General features: G+C 38.8%; 1 protein-coding gene across 2 annotated transcripts in view; it reads right to left on the reverse strand.

Moving 5' to 3' along the window:
* Nucleotides 1-3115: 3115 nt before the first annotated feature.
* LOC117325024 (cancer-related regulator of actin dynamics homolog) overlaps nucleotides 3116-25312 on the reverse strand; it is a 30785-nt gene continuing 8588 nt past the window's right edge. For both annotated transcript variants that reach the window (XM_033880918.1, XM_033880920.1), the window contains exons 7-13: nucleotides 16395-16444; nucleotides 16061-16165; nucleotides 10189-10282; nucleotides 9475-9642; nucleotides 6059-6339; nucleotides 5568-5753; nucleotides 3116-4673 (exon numbers count right to left, since the gene is read on the reverse strand). In XM_033880918.1, coding sequence (XP_033736809.1) covers nucleotides 4599-4673; nucleotides 5568-5753; nucleotides 6059-6339; nucleotides 9475-9642; nucleotides 10189-10282; nucleotides 16061-16165; nucleotides 16395-16444 — 959 coding nt within the window. In that variant the 3' untranslated portion in view covers nucleotides 3116-4598. The remainder of the gene's footprint in view (nucleotides 4674-5567; nucleotides 5754-6058; nucleotides 6340-9474; nucleotides 9643-10188; nucleotides 10283-16060; nucleotides 16166-16394; nucleotides 16445-25312) is intronic.

Raw genomic sequence — 25312 nt, forward strand, 5'->3', positions numbered from 1 at the left:
CATATCACAGTACGTATAGGTACTTACCTTGTCGGGGTACATATCACAGTACCTATAGATACTTACCTTGTCGGGGTACATATCACAGTACGTATAGGTACTTACCTTGTCGGGGTACATGTCACAGTACCTATAGGTACTTACCTTGTCGGGGTACATATCACAGTACCTATAGGTACTTACCTTGTCGGGGTACATATCACAGTACCTATAGGTACTTACCTTGTCGGGGTACATATCACAGTACCTATTGATACTTACCTTGTCGGGGTACATATCACAGTATCTATAGATACTTACCTTGTCGGGGTACATATCACAGTACCTATAGATACTTACCTTGTCGGGGTACATATCACAGTACCTATAGGTACTTACCTTGTCGGGTACATATCACAGTACCTATTGGTACTTACCTTGTCGGGGTAGAGATCACAGTACCTATAGGTACTTACCTTGTCGGGTACATATCACAGTACCTATAGGTACTTACCTTGTCGGGGTACATATCACAGTACCTATAGGTACTTACCTTGTCGGGTACATATCACAGTACCTATAGATACTTACCTTGTCGGGGTACATATCACAGTACCTATAGATACTTACTTTGTCGGGGTACATATCACAGTACCTATAGGTACTTACCTTGTCGGGGTACATATCACAGTACCTATAGGTACTTACCTTGTCGGGGTACATGTCACAGTACTTATAGGTACTTACCTTGTCGGGGTACATATCACAGTACCTATAGGTACTTACCTTGTCGGGGTAGAGATCACAGTACCTATAGGTACTTACCTTGTCGGGGTACATGTCACAGTACCTATAGGTACTTACCTTGTCGGGGTACATATCACAGTACCTATAGGTACTTACCTTGTCGGGTACATATCACAGTACCTATAGATACTTACCTTGTCGGGGTACATGTCACAGTACCTATAGGTACTTACCTTGTCGGGGTACATATCACAGTACCTATAGGTACTTACCTTGTCGGGGTACATGTCACAGTACCTATAGGTACTTACCTTGTCGGGGTACATGTCACAGTACCTATAGGTACATGTACTTACCTTGTCGGGGTACATATCACAGTACCTATAGGTACTTACCTTGTCGGGGTACATATCACAGTACCTATAGATACTTACCTTGTCGGGGTAGAGATCACAGTACCTATACATACTTACCTTGTCGGGGTACTGAAATACAAATCACTTGTGTCCGATCGTGCCCTTTTTAACGTCCCGTATTACGGCGTCTCGGCGTTAAAATCTCTATTGGCTTGGTATTTTCGTGTGTTCCTTCCATTATTAATGTTAGGTCTTTGTTGAGATTCGTTAACTTCTTGTGTTCTATAGGAAAGTAATCAGAATTTAAGGAAAGTTCCTGAACAAAAATATTTACTGAAATCTAATAATACTTTCATTCGAATAATTTTGAATTAAAGAGTTTCCTTAATCTAATGAATATAACGTTGATGTACCCAAAGCCTGCATACTACATGTCCAGCAACTTAGGAAATTGTGGATCAACCCAATCTAAATATCAACAATAATTCGACCCACAATTCAATGACAGCAATGTATCCCCCATAATCGTCAAGAAGACATCTGCTCAAGGAAAAAAATATACATTCTTGTTTCCTCCCACCTCCATATTTCCTGGGCTAGCAGAAATGTAAATACTGCTGCATTATTCATTTGTAAGTTTGATTTATTTTATTTCAAAACCTCCCCCCATCAATAGCCAGGATCGTAGTCTGAGATCCACTTTGTCTTTGACCGATAGCTCAATTGGATAGAGCATCGGCCATATAACCCCAGATAAAGATCCGAGGTGACTGGCTCTCTCCACCGATTGTGGTACATATGTTTCTCAGGAAGCTAAGAAACGGACACATTAGAAAGGCGCTTTACTCTTATTGTTCTGGATGGCATGCGACGGATCTCTGTGTATTGTTAAGTGATGTAGCAACACTCTACTACAAGGAGACCATGCCTCAAAATGACAATTGCTCTTCATGGGGCGACAAACCCAACAAACAAACACTACAATCAAATAACTTTGATCTTTGGTCAGTTGACTGATCCTTTAATTCAAAATATTGTTTCATAATCTCATAATAGAAGGTTCGTCAATGAAAAATACTAAACCTGACCTAGAACCTCAATCATTCGACCCTGTGACATTCACTTTTGGTCAGTTGGCTCATTGTTTAGTTCTGACCAACTTCATAATAACATAACAAAATGCTCATCACATCATTTTTACCGAATGTTAATATTGACCCCCTAAACGCATGAATATGTGCTATACACACTAGGGAAGGTCCAACATTGATAATGTAACAAATTCTCAGGTTCCTAATCGACGATCCAAACGGCATTTGTACTTACTCAACAAATTAATTCCAAACAATCTTCTTAACAATAGTACTATAATGCTTGTTGTAGTCCTACATCGGCGAAAATGTTGATGAAACAACGGTTTTCATTGGTCAACCATCACGGATTAATCTTCTAGCTTTCCCGCGGCTGGTACGATTGACAGGATCGGGGCATGCGTCCATGATTACTCTGTTTAGTTGATTTGACGGCTGTAATTGCGCTTTATTAACAGTAGAAACATTTTGATATATTTTCAGCGGTGTAATATGTTTAATCAAATGTTAGTATATTGTTTGGTGGAATATACATTTATTACTCAGCAAGTTAATTATGGCGCAAATCAAAACAGTCACAGTGAACACGTTGTTAAATATTTTATTAATAACAAACACAAAAAGTAAAAAGTTCTATGACGGTTATTATGATAATGATAATCGTTCTTACAACTAAGTAAGAAAACAATTTTTAAAATACATAGGCCAGCATGATTTTATACTTCAGTAACCACGATACGAGACCAAAACAGAGACCAGCCCTGTGTCATAATAAAACGAAATGGTCCATAGGTATAATGTTAAATAGACTATAAAATATACCCTTGCCAGCAAAGGGGAAGAAAATGTAAATACTCCAAAAATAATCATTGTTCTGTTCAGCATACCCCCTCCCCCCGAACCAAAAAGAAAAAAAAAAAGTAGCTTCTGTAGACAGTAATCACTAACCAGACTGTGTACAGACGTGAGTACCCGTATGTTGTTACTGTTGTATACTAACCAGACTGTGTACAGACGTGAGTACCCGTATGTTGTTACTGTTGTATACTAACCAGACTGTGTACAGACGTGAGTACCCGTATGTTGTTACTGTTGTATACTAACCAGACTGTGTACAGACGTGAGTACCTGTATACTAACCTGCAGTCTATATATATCCTGATGTGTGTATCCTATATTTTGCAATATGCTGAGTATTGGAAATCAGACTCTGTAGCTGTTGGGATATTGGTGTGGCCATGAACTCCATATTTTTGACAGCTAATAATAGATAACATAAAAGTACACCCAGCATGTGTGAGAGACTAGCTACACACAGTGTCTGTCAACACCAGACCTCGGGCGTGCAGTACATGTTGTGAGTCTGTGTAATTGAAGTAACACCAGTAAGCCGGAATTCCTGGCCTTAAAGACATGTTGTCAGCTCTTTGTAAACAAATTAAGAGCAAACGCTCAGAACATACGAGTCTCATTCAAAATAAAAGGCTCTAGATTATGATTTTTTTAGATACAAAGTTATACAAAATATTGACACTACCTGTCAAATTTGTGAAACAAGGATTAACCTAATTCTTGTGTTGTTGCTTAAAGTAATACACCACATCTCATTTCAGTCCACATTTCCACTTTTGTTTATCTTCCAAACTATATATTATTTCATGACTTTGTATCTTTAACTCTAAATAATATCATCAGGGCATCCAGTAGACCCTTGAGAGTATGTTTTTGACTCCCCAAATTGAGATCTGACTCTTGGGTTTGAAGGGACATGTCTATTTGACATATGTTTTGACCCTTCAGATTTCTCAGAATTAGTGATTTGACTTCTGAAATTGCTAAAAGTCAAGGGTCAACTGGATGCCCTGATCATTGTGTCAGACTTAAATTTGATGCCGTGCAAAATATTACCATAAAACTTCAACAATTAACCATGAGAAACATCAGATTCAAGACCTAGGATAACCAGCAGTATTTCATCTAAAACAGAAAGGATTAATTCAAGGCACCTGGCCGACACGCCTGAGGATACTGGACCATGTACATGTAGCTAGTTACCTACACAGCCATTATCTATATCGCTTGGAACCAAGAAACATATATCAACAGTGTTCTCAGAGTTTTGTTAAACATAGAAAAATTAACCTATAGACAAGAGATATAAATATATTCCTCTTATATAATAAGATATAAATATTAAACATTAATTTTGCCTTGCTATCATGGCTACTTAACAAAAAGGTTCAGCCATCTAAGTTGCCCATTGAAAATCAACAGAATCATCAATAATTTCTTCACAGAAAAAAATCCTTCCATGGTATCCATTGACATTCCCACAGAACCAATAGTAATCCTCTTCATCTCTACAGAATCCCTAGGGATCCAATGCTATGTTCAAGTGACTTCTCAGATTTTACCCCGATCAAGTCTATTTAGAGCCTTCAGCAGCAGCAGCATTCTTCTGTTCGGCCAGGTCCAGGGCTTCCTCTATCATGGTTGTAGACTGGAAAAAGACAAGAGACATATGTATACAATATATATATATAGAGGATATCTAACAGTGTTTTCAATAATACCAAATATATTTCACGAGTGGGGCTAATATTTCGATATTTTTCACGAGTGCGCAGCACGAGTGAAAAATATCTAAATATTAGCCACACGAGTGAAATATATTTGGTATTACTGAAGACACTGTTAGATATTCTGTTTATTACATTTTTTATCAACGAAAAACCTACCCCGTATGCTAACTAGGCCTACAGCGATCATTTGTAAACAAAAAATGTAGTTCCCCCTGTCCAGGTACTGAGATATATGTCAGGCTTTCTGATTGGTCAATTATTTTGGTATTTTCTAGTAATTAATTTGATTGGTCAAATCAGCAAAAGTGATGAAAAATATCACTTTTATAGAATGAATAATTTTTGATATTTCACTGGTAAAAATGTAATAAATATGTATATACAATCAAAATGATATGATAACAAAGAAACTACTGGGTATATACAAGAAATGTAAATATCATGATAACAAACAAACTACTGGGTATATAAACAAGATAAATAAACTACTGGGCTATGATATATTAACAAACAAACTACTAGGGTATATACAATGGTAAAATACAATTTCGCAAAAGCATTCTACTAAAGAATTATAAATCAAAACAAGTGGCCCAGAGGGCCTGTATGCTCCCATGAAAATATGGTATACTCTCATCAGTTTAAAAGTTATTTTGTGAAGTCTTCAAGTGAAAAACCTAAGCCAAAGGATTGTCCCACGAACTATAACAGTATTTATCTAAAACAACTTTCACATAATGAATAGGACTAGACACTCAATTAGCAGGGACATGAAACAAACTGGTACATGTTGATAAAGATAGACAACTCACAAAGACATAGAATGTGGCTGCTCCAGCTGACACATCACGGACTTCATCCAGTTCATACTTGTTGAGAAGAGTTTTAGCTCGCTTGGCTGCACCTGTGACAATGGCCTCAGGTTTACACTCCAAACAGCGACGCTTCAGACTTTCCTTTCCAGTTTTACCCACCATCGCCTGCACCGCCTTCCAGTCCTGTAAACGGATGAGGAGAGAAAGTGAACAGTACTTGTCATTATAAATCGCAAATAGAAAAGTGAAATCCTCAAAGATTACCTAATGAATGGTAGAGCAATAAAAACTATCTGTAAGAAGAACCATGATTACATAAGCTAATGGATCATATGAAGAGACATCTCTTCTACCTCAACACAGTTTAGACATGATCTGCCTATGGTATAGTTACCAGGTTTTCTATCATTACTTCACTCCATATATCTAGGTTCCAAACCTTTATGTTGTTATAGTACAATGTAGGAAGTATTATAAATGTTGGCTACCTTTGTCTCTTTCTCTTTGTGGCCGAGTATCAGGAATGTGGCAGTCATGATGGTATGAACTAACAAAGGAGGGGTTTGGTAGCTACGAATCTCTGCCACAGTTGACTGTTTCAGCTCCAGGATCTCATGGCGGATCCGTTCCAGGCGTCGTAGACGTACCAAAAGTTGGTTGGCCTCAGCAAGCTCCTTAGCCAATTGTACTTCAAATCCATGTTTCTTGACTGTTTGAATGGCTTTCTCCAGCTCCTCAATTTCACGCTTTGTCATGGCTCTCTTCAAACCTTAAACACAATACACTAATGTAACAAAATTTAATGTAAACCAATGAAGTAACATTTATAGATAGAGATATCCCTTGAACAATACAAGGTAGATGTATGTTCATTTATCCTACAATGACTGTAAACTAAATTAACTGCTTCAAAATATCATCCCTGGAGTTGGAGTCACAGGTTATGAATGACTCACCATCCCTGGAGTTGAAGTCAAAGATTATGAATGACTTACCATCCCTGGAGTAGAAGTCACAGGTTATGAATGACTTACCATCCCTGGAGTCAGAGTCACAGGTTATGAATGACTTATAACCATCCCTGGAGTCAGAGTCACAGGTTATGAATGACTCACCATCCCTGGAGTAGAAACCACAGGTTATGAATGACTTACCATCCCTGGAGTAGAAGTCACAGGTTATGAATGACTCACCATCCCTGGAGTAGAAGTCACAGATTATGAATGACTTACCATCCCTGGAGTAGAAGTCACAGGTTATGAATGACTTACCATCCCTGGAGTCAGAGTCACAGGTTATGAATGACTTACCATCCCTGGAGTCAGAGTCACAGGTTATGAATGACTTACCATCCCTGGAGTCAGAGTCACAGATTATGAATGACTTACCATCCCTGGAGTAGAAGTCACAGATTATGAATGACTTACCATCCCTGGAGTAGAAGTCACAGGTTATGAATGACTTACCATCCCTGGAGTCAGAGTCACAGGTTATGAATGACTTACCATCCCTGGAGTCAGAGTCACAGGTTATGAATGACTTACCATCCCTGGAGTCAGAGTCACAGGTTATGAATGACTTACCATCCCTGGAGTCAGAGTCACAGATTATGAATGACTTACCATCCCTGGAGTAGAAGTCACAGATTATGAATGACTTACCATCCCTGGAGTAGAAGTCACAGGTTATGAATGACTTACCATCCCTGGAGTAGAAGTCACAGGTTATGAATGACTTACCATCCCTGGAGTCAGAGTCACAGATTATGAATGACTTACCATCCCTGGAGTAGAAGTCACAGATTATGAATGACTTACCATCCCTGGAGTCAGAGTCACAGGTTATGAATGACTTACCATCCCTGGAGTAGAAGTCACAGGTTATGAATGACTTACCATCCCTGGAGTCAGAGTCACAGGTTATGAATGACTTACCATCCCTGGAGTAGAAGTCACAGATTATGAATGACTTACCATCCCTGGAGTCAGAGTCACAGGTTATGAATGACTTACCATCCCTGGAGTCAGAGTCACAGGTTATGAATGACTTATAACCATCCCTGGAGTCAGAGTCACAGGTTATGAATGACTTACCATCCCTGGAGTCGGAGTCACAGGTTATGAATAATTCACCATCCCTGGAGTAGAAACCACAGGTTATGAATGACTTACCATCCCTGGAGTCAGAGTCACAGGTTATGAATGACTTACCATCCCTGGAGTAGAAGTCACAGATTATGAATGACTTACCATCCCTGGAGTAGAAGTCACAGGTTATGAATGACTTACCATCCCTGGAGTCAGAGTCACAGGTTATGAATGACTTATAACCATCCCTGGAGTCAGAGTCACAGGTTATGAATGACTTACCATCCCTGGAGTCAGAGTCACAGGTTATGAATGACTTATAACCATCCCTGGAGTCAGAGTCACAGGTTATGAATGACTTACCATCCCTGGAGTCAGAGTCACAGGTTATGAATGACTTACCATCCCTGGAGTCGGAGTCACAGGTTATGAATGACTTATAACCATCCCTGGAGTCAGAGTCACAGGTTATGAATGACTCACCATCCCTGGAGTAGAAGTCACAGGTTATGAATGACTTACCATCCCTGGAGTCAGAGTCACAGGTTATGAATGACTTACCATCCCTGGAGTCAGAGTCACAGGTTATGAATGACTTATAACCATCCCTGGAGTCAGAGTCACAGGTTATGAATGACTTACCATCCCTGGAGTCAGAGTCACAGGTTATGAATGACTTATAACCATCCCTGGAGTCAGAGTCACAGGTTATGAATGACTTACCATCCCTGGAGTCGGAGTCACAGGTTATGAATAATTCACCATCCCTGAAGTAGAAACCACAGGTTATGAATGACTTACCATCCCTGGAGTCAGAGTCACAGGTTATGAATGACTTACCATCCCTGGAGTCAGAGTCACAGGTTATGAATGACTTACCATCCCTGGAGTAGAAGTCACAGATTATGAATGACTTACCATCCCTGGAGTAGAAGTCACAGGTTTTGAATGACTTACCATCCCTGGAGTAGAAGTCACAGGTTATGAATGACTTACCATCCCTGGAGTCAGAGTCACAGGTTATGAATGACTTACCATCCCTGGAGTCAGAGTCACAGATTATGAATGACTTACCATCCCTGGAGTAGAAGTCACAGGTTATGAATGACTTACCATCCCTGGAGTAGAAGTCACAGGTTATGAATGACTTACCATCCCTGGAGTAGAAGTCACAGGTTATGAATGACTTACCATCCCTGGAGTCAGAGTCACAGGTTATGAATGACTTACCATCCCTGGAGTCAGAGTCACAGGTTATGAATGACTTATAACCATCCCTGGAGTCAGAGTCACAGGTTATGAATGACTTACCATCCCTGGAGTCAGAGTCACAGGTTATGAATGACTTATAACCATCCCTGGAGTCAGAGTCACAGGTTATGAATGACTTACCATCCCTGGAGTCGGAGTCACAGGTTATGAATAATTCACCATCCCTGAAGTAGAAACCACAGGTTATGAATGACTTACCATCCCTGGAGTCAGAGTCACAGGTTATGAATGACTTACCATCCCTGGAGTCAGAGTCACAGGTTATGAATGACTTACCATCCCTGGAGTAGAAGTCACAGATTATGAATGACTTACCATCCCTGGAGTAGAAGTCACAGGTTATGAATGACTTACCATCCCTGGAGTAGAAGTCACAGGTTATGAATGACTTACCATCCCTGGAGTCAGAGTCACAGGTTATGAATGACTTACCATCCCTGGAGTCAGAGTCACAGATTATGAATGACTTACCATCCCTGGAGTAGAAGTCACAGGTTATGAATGACTTACCATCCCTGGAGTCAGAGTCACAGATTATGACTTACCATCCCTGGAGGTGAGCTCCTTGAGAAGTTTTTCAGCCTTGATGAGGTCCATGTCTACATCGTCGACTTTTTCTTTTTTGAACTCACTGATGTTGTACTCCAGCTGGTATTTGTCCCGAGATTTGATAGCCACCTTCAGGTTGTATCGGAGTTTCTTGTCCCTTAGTTCTGTGGGAAACAGACATCACTTAGCTCCAGGTTTCATTGATCTTTTTTATATCAGTATTACAGTGTTAAGATCACATATTACCATTCCATTTTGACCTTTAGTAAACCTTAATTATATATAATCTACATGTAGGTGAAACGCAGATTAACGTTTCTGTGGTCCTTGGTCTGCATGAACTTCGTTACAAAGCCTCTACAGTGGTGACTCAATTCAATCTCAGTGACCTTGAACTTGCAGTTATGTTCTAATTGCCTATAAAGCATTTCTTAACAATGAACTAGACTTTAAAGTTCCTAAGTTGATCTGTTTTAACAATGACCTAGGCTTTATGGTTCCTTAATTAATCTGTTTTAACAATTACCTTGACCTATATTTGAGTTATATTTCAAAGTCACTACCTAAATTTAACTAAAAATAAAACCTGCCAACTTGACCTTAAAGGTACAATCTGTAAAGAACTACCAATCGCATGACCTTGCTCTGTGATGGAGCTCTCTACACACTCTCTGATAAATACCCCTATAACAATGACTTCCTCAACTCACGTCTATGTTGCCGCTTCAGTTTCTCACGTTCTTCGTCATCCTTTTTATGTTTCTTGAGTTCCTCCTCAGCACGCTTCTCCTCTTCCTCTGCACGCTGAAGTAAAGAAGTACAAGTTACAGAGCTGTAATTGTAAGTGTATCATAGAACTACTGATCACAGTAATGACATGGAACTGATCACAGGTACGACATGGAACTACTGATCATAGATACAACATGGAACTACTGATCACAGATACGACATGGATCTACTGATCACAGATACGACATCGAACTACTGATCACAGATACAACATGGAACTACTGATCACAGATGGGACATGGAACTACTGATCACAGATACGACATCGAACTACTGATCACAGATACAACATGGATCTACTGATCACAGATGGGACATGGAACTACTGATCACAGATACAACATGGAACTACTGATCACAGATACGACATAGAACTACTGATCACAGATACAACATGGATCTACTGATCACAGATGGGACATGGAACTACTGATCACAGATACAACATGGAACTACTGATCACAGATACGACATAGAACTACTGATCACAGATACAACATGGATCTACTGATCACAGATACGACATGGAACTACTGATCACAGATACAACATGTAACTACTGATCAAAGATACGACATGGAACTACTGATCACAGATATGACATGGAACTACTGATCACAGATACAACATGGAACTACTGATCACAGATCCGACATGGAACTACTGATCACAGATACAACATGGAACTACTGATCAAAGATACGACATGGAACTACTGATCACAGATACAACATGGATCTACTGATCACAGATACAACATGGATCTACTGATCACATATACGACATGGAACTAATGATCACAGATACGACATAGAACTACTGATCACAGATACAACATGGAACTACTGATCACAAATACGACATAGAACTACTGATCACAGATACAACATGGATCTACTGATCACATATACGACATGGAACTAATGATCACAGATACGACATAGAACTACTGATCACAGATACAACATGGAACTACTGATCACAGATACGACATTGAACTACTGATCACAGATACGACATGGAACTACTGATCACAGATACGACATGGAACTACTGATCACAGATACAACATGGATCTACTGATCACAGATACAACATGGATCTACTGATCACATATACGACATGGAACTAATGATCACAGATACGACATAGAACTACTGATCACAGATACAACATGGAACTACTGATCACAGATACGACATTGAACTACTGATCACAGATACGACATAGAACTACTGATCACAGATACAACATGGAACTACTGATCACAGATATGACATGGAACTAATGATCACAGATACGACATGGAACTACTGATCACAGATACAACATAGAACTACTGATCACAGATACGACATGGATCTACTGATCACAGATACAACATGGAACTACTGATCACAGATACAACATGGATCTACTGATCACAGATACCAGAGAGGGCTTGTAAAGGAGAGGGCATGTAAAGGAAAGGGCTTGTAAAGGAGAGGTCATGTAAAGAAGAGGGCATGTAAAGGAGGGGGCATGTAAAGGAGAGGGCATGTAAAGGATAGGATATGTAGAGGAGAGGGCATGTAATGGATAGGATATGTAGAGGAGAGGGCATGTAAAGGAAAGGGTGTGTAAAGGAGAGGGCATGTACAGAAGAGGACATTTAAAGGATAGGATATGTAGAGGAGAGGGCATGTTAAGGATAGGATATGTAGAGGAGAGGGCATGTAAAGGAAAGGGCATGTACAGGAGAGGGCATGTAAAGGAGAGGATATGTAGAGGAGAGGATATGTAAAGGAGAGGATATGTAGAGGAGAGGATATGTAAAGGAGAGGATATGTAGAGGATAGGATATGTAAAGGAGGGGGCATGTACAGGAGAGGACATGTAAAGGAGAGGGCATGTAAAGGAGAGGACATGTAGAGGATAGGATATGTAAAGGAGGGGGCATGTAAAGGAGAGGATATGTAGAGGAGAGGACATATAAAGGATAGGATATGTAGAGGAGAGGGCATGTAAAGGAGAGGATATGTAGAGGAGAGGATATGTAAAGGAGAGGATATGTAAAGGAGAGGGCATGTAAAGGAGAGGATATGCAGAGGAGAGGACATGTAAAGGATAGGATATGTAGAGGAGAGGACATGTAAAGGATAGGATATGAAAAGGAGAGGGCATGTACAGAAGAGGGCATGTAAAGGAGAGGGCATGTAAAGGAGAGGACATGTAAAGGATAGGATATGTAGAGGAGAGGGCATGTTAAGGATAGGATATGAAAAGGAGAGGGTGTGTAAAGGAGAGGGCATGTACAGAAGAGGGCATGTAAAGGAAGGGGCATGTAAAGGAGAGGACGTGTAAAGGATAGGATATGTAGAGGAGAGGGCATGTAAAGGAAAGGGCATGTAAAGGAAAGGGCATGTACAGGAGAGGGCATGTAAAGGAGAGGATATTTAGAGGAGAGGATATGTAAAGGAGAGGATATGTAGAGGAGAGGGCATGTAAAGGAGAGGACATGTAAAGGAGAGGGCATGTAAAGGAGAGGACATGTAGAGGAGAGGACATGTAAAGGATAGGATATGTAAAGGAGGGGGCATGTAAAGGAGAGGATATGTAGAGGAGAGGACATGTTAAGGATAGGATATGTAGAGGAGAGCGCATGTAAAGGAGAGGATATGTAGAGGAGAGGATATGTAAAGGAGAGGATATGTAAAGGAGAGGACATTTAAAGGATAGGATATGTAGAGGAGAGGGCATGTTAAGGATAGGATATGTAGAGGAGAGGACATGTAAAGGAAAGGGCATGTACAGGAGAGGGCATGTAAAGGAGAGGATATGTAAAGGATAGGATATGTAAAGGAGAGGATATGTAGAGGAGAGGGCATGTAAAGGAGAGGACATGTTAAGGAGAGGGCATGTAAAGGAGAGGACATGTAGAGGAGAGGACATGTAAAGGATAGGACATGTAGAGGAGAGGGCATGTAAAGGATAGGATATGCAGAGGAGAGGACATGTAAAGGATAGGATATGTAAAGGAGGGGGCATGTAAAGGAGAGGATATGTAGAGGAGAGCGCATGTAAAGGAGAGGATATGTAGAGGAGAGGATATGTAGAGGAGAGCGCATGTAAAGGAGAGGATATGTAGAGGAGAGGATATGTAAAGGAGAGGATATGTAAAGGAGAGGACATGTAGAGGAGAGGGCATGTAAAGGAGAAGACATGTAGAGGAGAGGACATGTAAAGGATAGGATATGTAGAGGAGAGGGCATGTAAAGGATAGGATATGTAGAGGAGAGGGCATGTAAAGGATAGGATATGCAGAGGAGAGGACATGTAAAGGAGAGGATATGTAAAGGATAGGATATGTAAAGGAGGGGGCATGTAAAGGAGAGGATATGTAGAGGAGAGGACATGTAAAGGAAAGGATATGTAGAGGAGAGGATATGTAGAGGAGAGGGCATGTAAAGGAGAGGATATGCAGAGGAAAGGACATGTAAAGGATAGGATATGTAGAGGAGAGGATATGTAGAGGAGAGGGCATGTAAAGGATAGGATATGCAGAGGAGAGGCAGATAAAGGAGAAGATATGTAAAGGAAAGGGCATGTAAAGGAGAGGGCATGTAAAGGATAGCATATGTAGAGGAAAGGACATGTAAAGGAGAGGGCATGTAAAGGAGAGGATATGTAAAGGATAGGATATGTAAAGGAGAGGACATGTAAAGGAGAGGATATGTAGAGGAGAGGGCATGTAAAGGAGAGGACATGTAAAGGATAGGATATGTAAAGGAAAGGGTATGTAGAGGAGAGGGTATGTAGAGGAGAGGGTATGTAAAGGAGAGGACATGTAAAGGATAGGACATGTAGAGGAGAAGACATGTAAAGGATAGGATATGTAAAGGAGAGGGCATGTAAAGGAGAGGGCATGTAAAGGATAGGATATGTAGAGGAAAGGGCATGTAAAGGAGAGGGCATGTACAGGAGAGGGCATGTACAGGAGATGGCATGTAAAGGAGAGGGCATGTAAAGGAGAGGGCATTTAAAGGATAGGATATGTAAAGGATAGGATATGTAAAGGAAAGGGTATGTAGAGGAGAGGGTATGTAAAGGAGAGGACATGTAAAGAATAGGATATGTAGAGGAGAGGAAATGTAAAGGATAGGATATGCAGAGGAGAGGCAGGTAAAGGAGAAGATATGTAAAGGAAAGGGCATGTAAAGGAGAGGGCATGTAAAGGATAGGATATGTAGAGGATATGATATGTAGAGGAGAGGACATGTAAAGGAGAGGATATGTAAAGGAGAGTGCATGTAAAGGAGAGGATATGTAAAGGATATGATATGTAGAGGAGAGGGCATGTAAAGGAGAGGGCATGTAAAGGATAGGATATGTAGAGGAGAGGGCATGTAATGGATAGGATATGTAGAGGAGAGGATATGTAAAGGAGAGGGCATGCACAGGAGAGGGCATGTAAAGGGTAAAGGAGAGGATATGTAAAGGAGAGGGTGTGTAAAGTAGAGGGCATGTAAAGGAGAGGGCATGTAAAGGAGAGGACATGTAAAAGATAGGATATGTAGAGGAGAGGGCATGTTAAGGATAGGATATGTAGAGGAGAGGGCATGTAAAGGAAAGGGCATGTACAGGAGAGGGCATATAAAGGAAAGGATATGTAGAGGAGAGGATATGTAGAGGAGAGGACATGTAAAGGATAGGATATGTAGAGGAGAGGATATGTAGAGGAGAGGGCATGTAAAGGATAGGATATGCAGAGGAGAGGACATGTAAAGGAAAGGATATGTAAAGGATAGGATATGTAAAGGATAGGATATGTAAAGGATAGGATATGTAGAGGAGAGGGCATGTAATGGATAGGATATGTAGAGGAGAGGGCATGTAATGGATAGGATATGTAGAGGAGAGGGCATGTAAAGGATAGGATATGTAGAGGAGAGGGCATGTAATGGATAGGATATGTAGAGGAGAGGGCATGTAAAGGATAGGATATGTAGAGGAGAGGGCATGTAATGGATAGGATATGTAGAGGAGAGGGCATGTAAAGGAGAGGGCATGTAAAGGAAAGGGCATGTAAAGGAGAGGGCATGTAAAGGATAGGATATGTAGAGGAGAGGACATGTGAAGGAAAGGGCATGGAAAGGAGAGGATAGGTAAAGGATAGGATATGTAGAGGAGAGGGCATGTAAAGGAGAGGGCATGTAAAGGATAGGATATGTAGAGGAGAAGGCATGTAAAGGAGAGGATATGTAAAGGAGAGGGTGTGTAAAGGAGAGGGCATGTACAGAAGAGGGCATGTAAAGGAGGGGGCATGTAAAGGAGAGGACATGTAAAGGATAGGATATGTAGAGGAGAGGGCATGTTAAGGATAGGATATGTAGAGGAGAGGGCATGTAAAGGAAAGGGCATGTACAGGAGAGGGCATGTAAAGGAGAGGATATGTAGAGGAGAGGATATGTAAAGGAGAGGATATGTAGAGGAGAGGACATGTAAAGGATAGGATATGTAAAGAAGAGGACATGTAAAGGAGAGGATATGTAGAGGAGAGGACATGTAAAGGAGAGGATATGTAGAGGATAGGATACGTAAAGGATAGGACATTTAGAGGAAAGGACATGTAAAGGATAGGATATGTAAAGGAGAGGGCATGTAAAGGAGAGGGCATGTAAAGGATAGGATATGTAGAGGAGAGGGCATGTAAAGGAGAGGATATGTAGAGGAGAGGGCATGTAAAGGAGAGAATATGTAGAGGAGAGGGCATGTTAAGGCTATATTTGTTACGTAGTTCCTTTTACATACCTTGGCTAGTGTTTCTACATCTTTGTAGAGTTCTTCTTCCTCTCTCTTCCTCCTCTCCTCATCTTCTCTCTGCTTTTCTTCTAACTCTCTTAATCTGCGTTGCTCCTGCACAAAAGTGACCAGAAAGTTTCTCCTTATCAATTTGTAAATAAGAATCTCTATGATACCCTGTATGTATATTTGTCTGAGAGAATCCTGCTATGATAACCTGTATTTATATTTGTATGAGAGAATCTTGCTACGATACCCTGTATATATGCAGTAATTGTTACACTATACAGAATTTTAGATCCCTTGTCAATTTTCCAGGCACCACGACAACATCATAGCCTACCTCTTCATCTTCCAGTCTGCACCTCTCCTCTTCTTCCCTTTTCCTAAGTTCTGTACCAAATAACAAGTCAAATGGTTTAAAAGTGACTATGCTGATATTCTCCCACTCTTAAAACGATATCTCTGACGCTATCTACATGATTATGTACAATTTTGATTTGTCTATCTACAGGAGTATAATACAATGGATAGAAAAATTATCATATATTAGTGTAAAATATTATTGTGTATCAAAACAAAGTCAATCTTAAATATATCAGTAATATATAAATAATTATAGGTACAGGTTTCAAAGTACTCTTTATCACATTTATAAATTTGTCATACATGCAATACCTCCCTGCATGAGACAAAATCTACTTATTTTCAAGTCATTTACTGCCTCCAGAGAGGAAAGCCTGAATTCCCGTATTTCATAATTCACTCAAGATTTTTGGTCAATGACATTTTTTTTACAACTGAGTTAGATCAACATTAAATTTAAAAAAAAAATAAAGATCATAATGTGCTTAATTAGATTACTACTAACTCCATCCTTCAGATTGCTCCTAAATGATACATTACCTCAAAAATAACATAACTGATAAAGCAAGATTAGAATCAGGATAAGAAATCCTTAAATTTCCACTAAATCATATTACTGATCAAGCAAATTACCTTTAGAAAAAGATAGCTTCTAAATCAAGATAAACTGCACTGAAATAAAAATACAGCTGGCAAAGCAACTGCCACAAAACTAGCATGACCACTAGAAAAACCACCGAAATTATAAAACGGCCATTCATGAAGATTAAACTATAACTTGAGGAAAGTAGCATTAATTCTCCAACAGAACTAACAAAACAACCATGGTGAGACCGGATGTCCCATGATATATTATATATTTACTGTCTATTTCTAGAATACTGTAACAATGACACCTCATCAAATATGAACTGTTCACTGACAATGCTACTGTAACATACTGTCTATATAAAACCTGTCCAAACCACAATTCTTTACAGGATAGAACTTGTAAAAATTCAATATAATTAAGATTGAAGAAATAAAACACAGAATGACACATGAAAACAGACAACACTAAAATTCAACCACAAACATAAAACTTCACAAAATCTGTAGGAAATACAATAACAACTTTCAAATACTCAAAAGCTGCACACACATATGTATAAAATGTACACATATGTATATAAAATGTACACTCGTGTGTATAAAATGTACATGTGTGTATAAAATGTACACTCGTGTGTATAAAATGTACATGTGTGTATAAAATGTACACTCGTGTGTATAAAATGTACACTTGTTTGTATAAAATGTACACTCGTGTGTATCAAATGTACATGTGTGTATAAAATGTACTTGTGTGTATAAAATGTACACATATGTATATAAAATGTACACTCGTGTGTATAAAATGTACACTCATGTATATAAAATGTACATGTGTGTATAAAATGTACTTGTGTGTATAAAATGAACTTGTGTGTATAAAATGTACTTGTTTGTATAAAATGTTCTTGTGTGTATAAAATGTACACTCGTGTGTATAAAATGTACACTTGTTTGTATAAAATGTACACTCGTGTGTATCAAATGTACATGTGTGTATAAAATGTACTTGTGTGTATAAAATGTACACATATGTATATAAAATGTACACTCGTGTGTATAAAATGTACACTCATGTATATAAAATGTACATGTGTGTATAAAATGTACTTGTGTGTATAAAATGAACTTGTGTGTATAAAATGTACTTGTTTGTATAAAATGTTCTTGTTTGTATAAAATGTACACTTGTTTGTATAAAATGTACACTCGTGTGTATCAAATGTACATGTGTGTATAAAATGTACTTGTGTGTATAAAATGTACACTCGTGTGTATAAAATGTACTTGTTTGTATAAAATGTACATGTGTGTATAAAATGAACTTGTGTGTATAAAATGTACATGTGTGTATAAAATGTACTTGTTTGTATAAAATGTACACTCGATCGTGTGTATAAAATGTACACTCATGTATATCAAATGTACACTTGTGTATATAAAATGTACACTCGTGTGTATAAAATGTACACTCATGTATATCAAATGTACACTCGTGTATATAAAATGTACACTCGTGTGTATAAAATGTACACTCATGTATATAAAATGTACATGTGTGTATAAAATGTACACTCGTGTATATCAAATGTACACTCATGTATATCAAATGTACACTCGTGTATATAAAATGTACACTCGTGTGTATAAAATGTACACTCGTGTATATCAAATGTACACTCGTGTGTATAAAATGTACACTCATGTATATAAAAATTACATGTGTGTATAAAATGTACACTCGTGTGTATAAAATGTACACTCATGTATATCAAATGTACACTCGTGTATATAAAATGTACACTCGTGTGTATAAAATGTACACTCATGTATATCAAATGTACACTCGTGTATATAAAATGTACACTCGTGTATATAAAATGTACATGTGTGTATAAAATGTACACTCATGTATATCAAATGTACACTCATGTATATCAAATGTACACTCGTGTATATAAAATGTACACTCGTGTGTATAAAATGTACACTCATGTATATCAAATGTACACTCGTGTATATAAAATGTACACTCGTGTGTATAAAATGTACACTCGTGTATATCAAATGTACACTCGTGTATATCAAATGTACACTCGTGTGTATAAAATGTACACTCATGTATATAAAATGTACATGTGTGTATAAAATGTACACTCGTGTGTATAAAATGTACACTCATGTATATCAAATGTACACTCGTGTGTATAAAATGTACATTCATGTATATCAAATGTTCACTCGTGTGTATAAAATGTACACTCGTGTATAAAATGTACTTGTTTGTATAAAATGTACATGTGTGTATAAAATGTACACTTGTTTGTATAAAATGTACATGTGTGTATAAAATGTACACTTGTTTGTATAAAATGTACACTTCTGTATATAAAATGTACACTCCAGTGTATAAAATGTAAACTTGTTTGTATAAAATGTACACTTGTGTGTATAAAATGTACATGTGTGTATAAAATGTACACTCGTGTGTATAAAATGTACTTGTGTGTATAAAATGTACATGTGTGTATAAAATGTACACTTGTTTGTATAAAATGTACACTTGTTTGTATAAAATGTACACTTCTGTATATCAAATGTACACTCGTGTGTATAAAATGTACACTCGTGTGTATAAAATGTACACTCGTGTGTATAAAACGTACACTCGTGTATAAAATGTACATGTGTGTATAAAATGTACTTGTGTGTATAAAATGTACTTGTGTGTATAAAATGTACATGTGTGTATAAAATGTACATGTGTGTATAAAATGTACACTCGTGTATATAAAATGTACACTCGTGTATATAAAATGTACACTCGTGTATATAAAATGTACACTCGTGTATATAAAATGTACACTTGTGTGTATAAAATGTACACTCGTGTGTATAAAATGTACACTCGTGTATATCAAATATACACTCGTGTGTATAAAATGTACATTCATGTATAAAATGTACACTCGTGTGTATAAAATGTACACTCGTGTATATCAAATGTACACTCGTGTGTATAAAATGTACTTGTGTGTATAAAATGTACATTCATGTATAAAATGTACACTCGTGTATATCAAATGTACACTCGTGTGTATAAAATGTACATGTGTGTATAAAATGTACATGTGTGTATAAAATGTACACTCGTGTGTATAAAATGTACATTCATGTATAAAATGTACATGTGTGTATAAAATGTACTTGTGTGTATAAAATGTACTTGTGTGTATAAAATGTACATGTGTGTATAAAATGTACACTCGTGTATATCAAATGTACACTCGTGTGTATAAAATGTACATGTGTGTATAAAATGTACATGTGTGTATAAAATGTACATGTGTGTATAAAATGTACACTCGTGTATATCAAATGTACACTCGTGTGTATAAAATGTACATGTGTGTATAAAATGTACATGTGTGTACAAAATGTACACTCGTGTGTATCAAATGTACATGTGTGTATAAAATGTACACTCGTGTGTATAAAATGTACATGTGTGTATAAAATGTACATGTGTGTATAAAATGTACACTCGTGTATATAAAATGTACATTCATGTATAAAATGTACACTTGTGTGTATAAAATGTACACTCGTGTATATAAAATGTACACTCGTGTGTATAAAATGTACACTCATGTATATCAAATGTACACTCGTGTGTATAAAATGTACTTGTGTGTATAAAATGTACATGTGTGTATAAAATGTACACTCATGTATATAAAATGTTCACTCGTGTGTATCAAATGTACACTCATGTGTATAAAATGTACATGTGTGTATAAAATGTACACTCATGTATATAAAATGTATGCTCGTGTGTATAAAATGTACACTCATGTATATAAAATGTTCACTCGTGTGTATCAAATGTACACTCGTGTATATAAAATGTACTCATGTATAAAAAATGTACACTTGTGTATATCAAATGTACACTCGTGTGTATAAAATGTACACTCGTGTGTATCAAATGTACACTCATGTGTATAAAATGTACACTCGTGTATATAAAATGTACACTTGTGTATATAAAAATGTACACTCGTGTATATAAAATGTACACTCGTGTGTATAAAATGTACATTCATGTATAAAATGTACACTCATGTGTATAAAATGTACACTTGTGTGTATAAAATGTGTGTATCAAATTTACACTCATGTATATAAAATGTACACTCATGTGTATAAAATGTATACTCATGTATATAAAATGTATACTCATGTATATAAAATGTATACTCATGTATATAAAATGTATACTCATGTATATAAAATGTACACTCATGTGTATAAAATGTATACTCATGTGTATAAAATCCTCAGTAGAAGTCATATTTGTACACAGAAATAGTACAAACAACAAAAACATACATTAAGTAAGCTTGTCAAGGACATACACAATTAGCCCTCAAAAAAAATATCAGAACCCTAGTACACTTATAAAGGGAGTTTACTGATGCCTCTCAACACCGAAAACTTAACATTGAGAAACTAATGCTGACATCAATGCTGGGGTGACAATGAAGCTCTCTTGGAGAGGCCAGCTATAAATGAAATGTCATGATCACTATTGCACCTTCTTTGCAAATAAAATTAAATAAAACTAAATATTAATATTATGCAAATATGTTGTGTGTCTCGCTTATAGATATTAAAGCACATGCATGCAAGCACACACATATCAGGTCCTCACACATATCCTTCCTCACACCCTCACTCATATCCTCACACATCCTCCATCAAGTACTCACACACGTGCAGCATACTGGCAGTATGATCAGAATCCTGGCAAAGTTTTTGCAGCATACTGGCAGCATGGCCTTTCCTGACCTAAAATTATCTATGTATATGCAGCATACTAGCAGCATGGTCCATCAGGGCCCAAATTTACGTATGTATATGCAGCATGCTGGCAGTATGACCATGCTGTAGATGCAGCATGTTGCAGCATACTCACAGCCCATACTGTAGTTGCAGCATAATTTGCATACCATGCTGCTATGTCTACAGCATGCTAGCAGCATACCAGCAGCATACTGGCAGTCCATGCTGCAAATGCAGTCCATGCTGCAGATTCGTAAGGGACACCCTCCCTCAAGTCCTGGCACCCACCCTCCATCAAGTTCTCACACACACTCTCTCTCAAGTCCTCACACCCTCCCACAAGTCCCCACATTCATCCTCCCTCAAGTCCTCACACCTCCCTAAAGTCCTCACACCTTCCCTCATTAGTCCTCACACCCTCTCTCAGGTCCTCACACCCTCTCTCAGGTCCTCACACCCTCCCTCAAGTCCTCACACACACCCTCACTCATTTGTCCTCACACATACCCTCTCTCAAGTCCTTACACATATCCTCCCTCAAGTCCTCACATACACCTCCCTCAAGTCCTCACACACACCCTCCTTCAAGTCCTCACACACACCCTCCCTCAAGTCTTCACACACACCCTCCCTCATTTGTCCTCACAAACAACCTCCCTCATTTGTCCTCACACACACCCTCCCTCATTTGTCCTCACACACATCCTCCCTCAAGTCCTCACACACACCCTCCCTCAAGTCCTCACACACACCCTCCCTCAAGTCCTCACATATTCCCTCCCTCATTTGTCCTCACACACACCCTCACTCATTTGTCCTCACACACACCCTCCCTCATTTGTCCTCACACACATCCTCCCTCCAAGTCCTCACACACACCCTCCCTCAAGTCCTCACACACACCCTCCCTCAAGTCCTCAAACACATCCTCCCTCCAAGTCCTCACACACACCCTCCCTCAAGTCCTCACACACATCCTCCCTCAAGTCCTCACACACACCCTCCCTCAAGTCCTCACACACACCCTCCCTCAAGTCCTCACACACACCCTCCCTCAAGTCCTCACACACAACCTCTCTCATTTGTCCTCACACACATCCTCCCTCCAAGTCCTCACACACACCCTCCCTCAAGTCCTCACACACACCCTCCCTCAAGTCCTCACACACATCCTCCCTCCAAGTCCTCACACACACCCTCCCTCAAGTCCTCACACACATCCTCCCTCAAGTCCTCACACACACCCTCCCTCAAGTCCTCACACACACCCTCCCTCAAGTCCTCACACACACCCTCCTTAATTTGTCCTCACACACACTCTCCCTCAGGTCCTCACACCCTCTCTCAAGTCCTCACACCCTCCCACAAGTCCCCACATTCATCCTCCCTCAAGTCCTCACACCTCCCTAAAGTCCTCACACCTTCCCTCATTAGTCCTCACACCCTCTCTCAGGTCCTCACACCCTCCCTCAAGTCCTCACACACACCCTCACTCATTTGTCCTCACACACACCCTCTCTCAAGTCCTTACACATATCCTCCCTCAAGTCCTCACATACACCCTCCCTCAAGTCCTCACACACACCCTCCCTCAAGTCCTCACACACACCCTCCCTCATTTGTCCTCACAAACAACCTCCCTCATTTGTCCTCACACACACCCTCCCTCATTTGTCCTCACACACATCCTCCCTCAAGTCCTCACACACCCTCCCTCAAGTCCTCACACACACCCTCCCTCAAGTCCTCACACACATCCTCCCTCAAGTCCTCACACACCCTCCCTCAAGTCCTCACACACACCCTCCCTCAAGTCCTCACACACATCCTCCCTCAAGTCCTCACATACCCTCCCTCAAGTCCTCACATATTCCCTCCCTCATTTGTCCTCACACACACCCTCCCTCATTTGTCCTCACACACCCTCCCTCATTTGTCCTCACACACACCCTCCCTCATTTGTCCTCACACACCCTCCCTCATTTGTCCTCACACACACCCTCCCTCATTTGTCCTCACACATACCCTCCCTCAAGTCCTCACACACACCCTCCCTCACACCAATCCTATAGACTATATCTGGTGAGTCTAGAGCTACCTGCTGTGTGAATTGAGCATCATAGTGAAAGTTGTATTTTCCAGCATGCAACATGTCTTTCTCGATCATAACAACTATTAACCAAATTCAAATCTTTCATAATATTTCATTGTAGGTGATGATTAGCGAAATATATTATTCATAGCATAACAGACAAATGTTAGTACCATAATGGTATGTTATCTTAGTTTGTACCTAAACAACATTAATCTATTTAATGATGAGAAAAAGCTGGGCATTCAGTGTGATATATATACTGTTGTGTTGAATTTGTACTAGTCATATTCTGTTGAATTCGTAGTAGTCACGTTGTGTTGAATTTGTACATGTAGTAGTCAGACTGTATCATGTGTAGTGTTACAGCATTTCAAATATCCAATGTTATGTTAAAGTCACAAAGTTATCTTTCTGCAAATCATGACCACCAGACTGAGGATGTGGTTCATTTCATCAGGCCTATCCGTACCCTGGGTTAGTGAAATGTCAGGTAACTTTATGTATTTATTTCTCATCCTATATACCCAAATACATGTTCACAGCACTCAATGTACTTTGTCAATAATTTAATTGAAAAAAAAAACAACCAAACAATTTAAGTAAAAAAAAAAGGAAGAAAAAAAACAACATAGACATCATAAACAGAATACCTTTATTTAATGAGTCAAAATACACATATCCACTTCTAAAGAATGATACATATTAACATGTAAATTAAATATAGAAATAGAAACATTTGTGATCTCCTATACTTTTACATTAAACTTATAATATACAGCAGATTGAATCTACCATAGATTGTTTGATCAGAAGAAAACAAGACAAACATTAAATTAAATTGCTAATCTGTTTTCCTGACGAACTTAATACATCAGATTGAAGAAGAGAAAAAAAACTTGTCAAACGTATACAGTGTAGTATGTAGTTTCATAGAAATTTGTTTTTGTGACCTTTATTTAATAGAAATTTGTTTTTGTGACCTTTATTTAAGTCCCCTATAAACACTTAACATGTGATGAAGGCCATGCCTTGTGACAGCACCAAACTACAACTGTGTTACTTAACAAAGGACAACGTAGTGCCTAGAATATCACCACTCCTGGATACAGCTACCACTCATGTTAGCCTGGTAGGAAAACAGGTAGAGAGAGAAATATAAACATGGTCTGAAACAAATGTTAATTATCCTAGGGAAAAACAGGATGAGATAGCAAATATAAACATGTTCTGAAACAAATGTTAATTATCCTAGGGAAAAACAGGATGAGATAGCAAATATAAACATGTTCTGAAACAAATGTTAATTATCCTAGGGAAAAACAGGTAGAGAGAGAAATATAAACATGGTCTGAAACAAATGTTAA

This window comes from Pecten maximus, chromosome 4, assembly GCF_902652985.1.
Source record: "Pecten maximus chromosome 4, xPecMax1.1, whole genome shotgun sequence".
Lineage (NCBI taxonomy): Eukaryota > Metazoa > Mollusca > Bivalvia > Pectinida > Pectinidae > Pecten > Pecten maximus.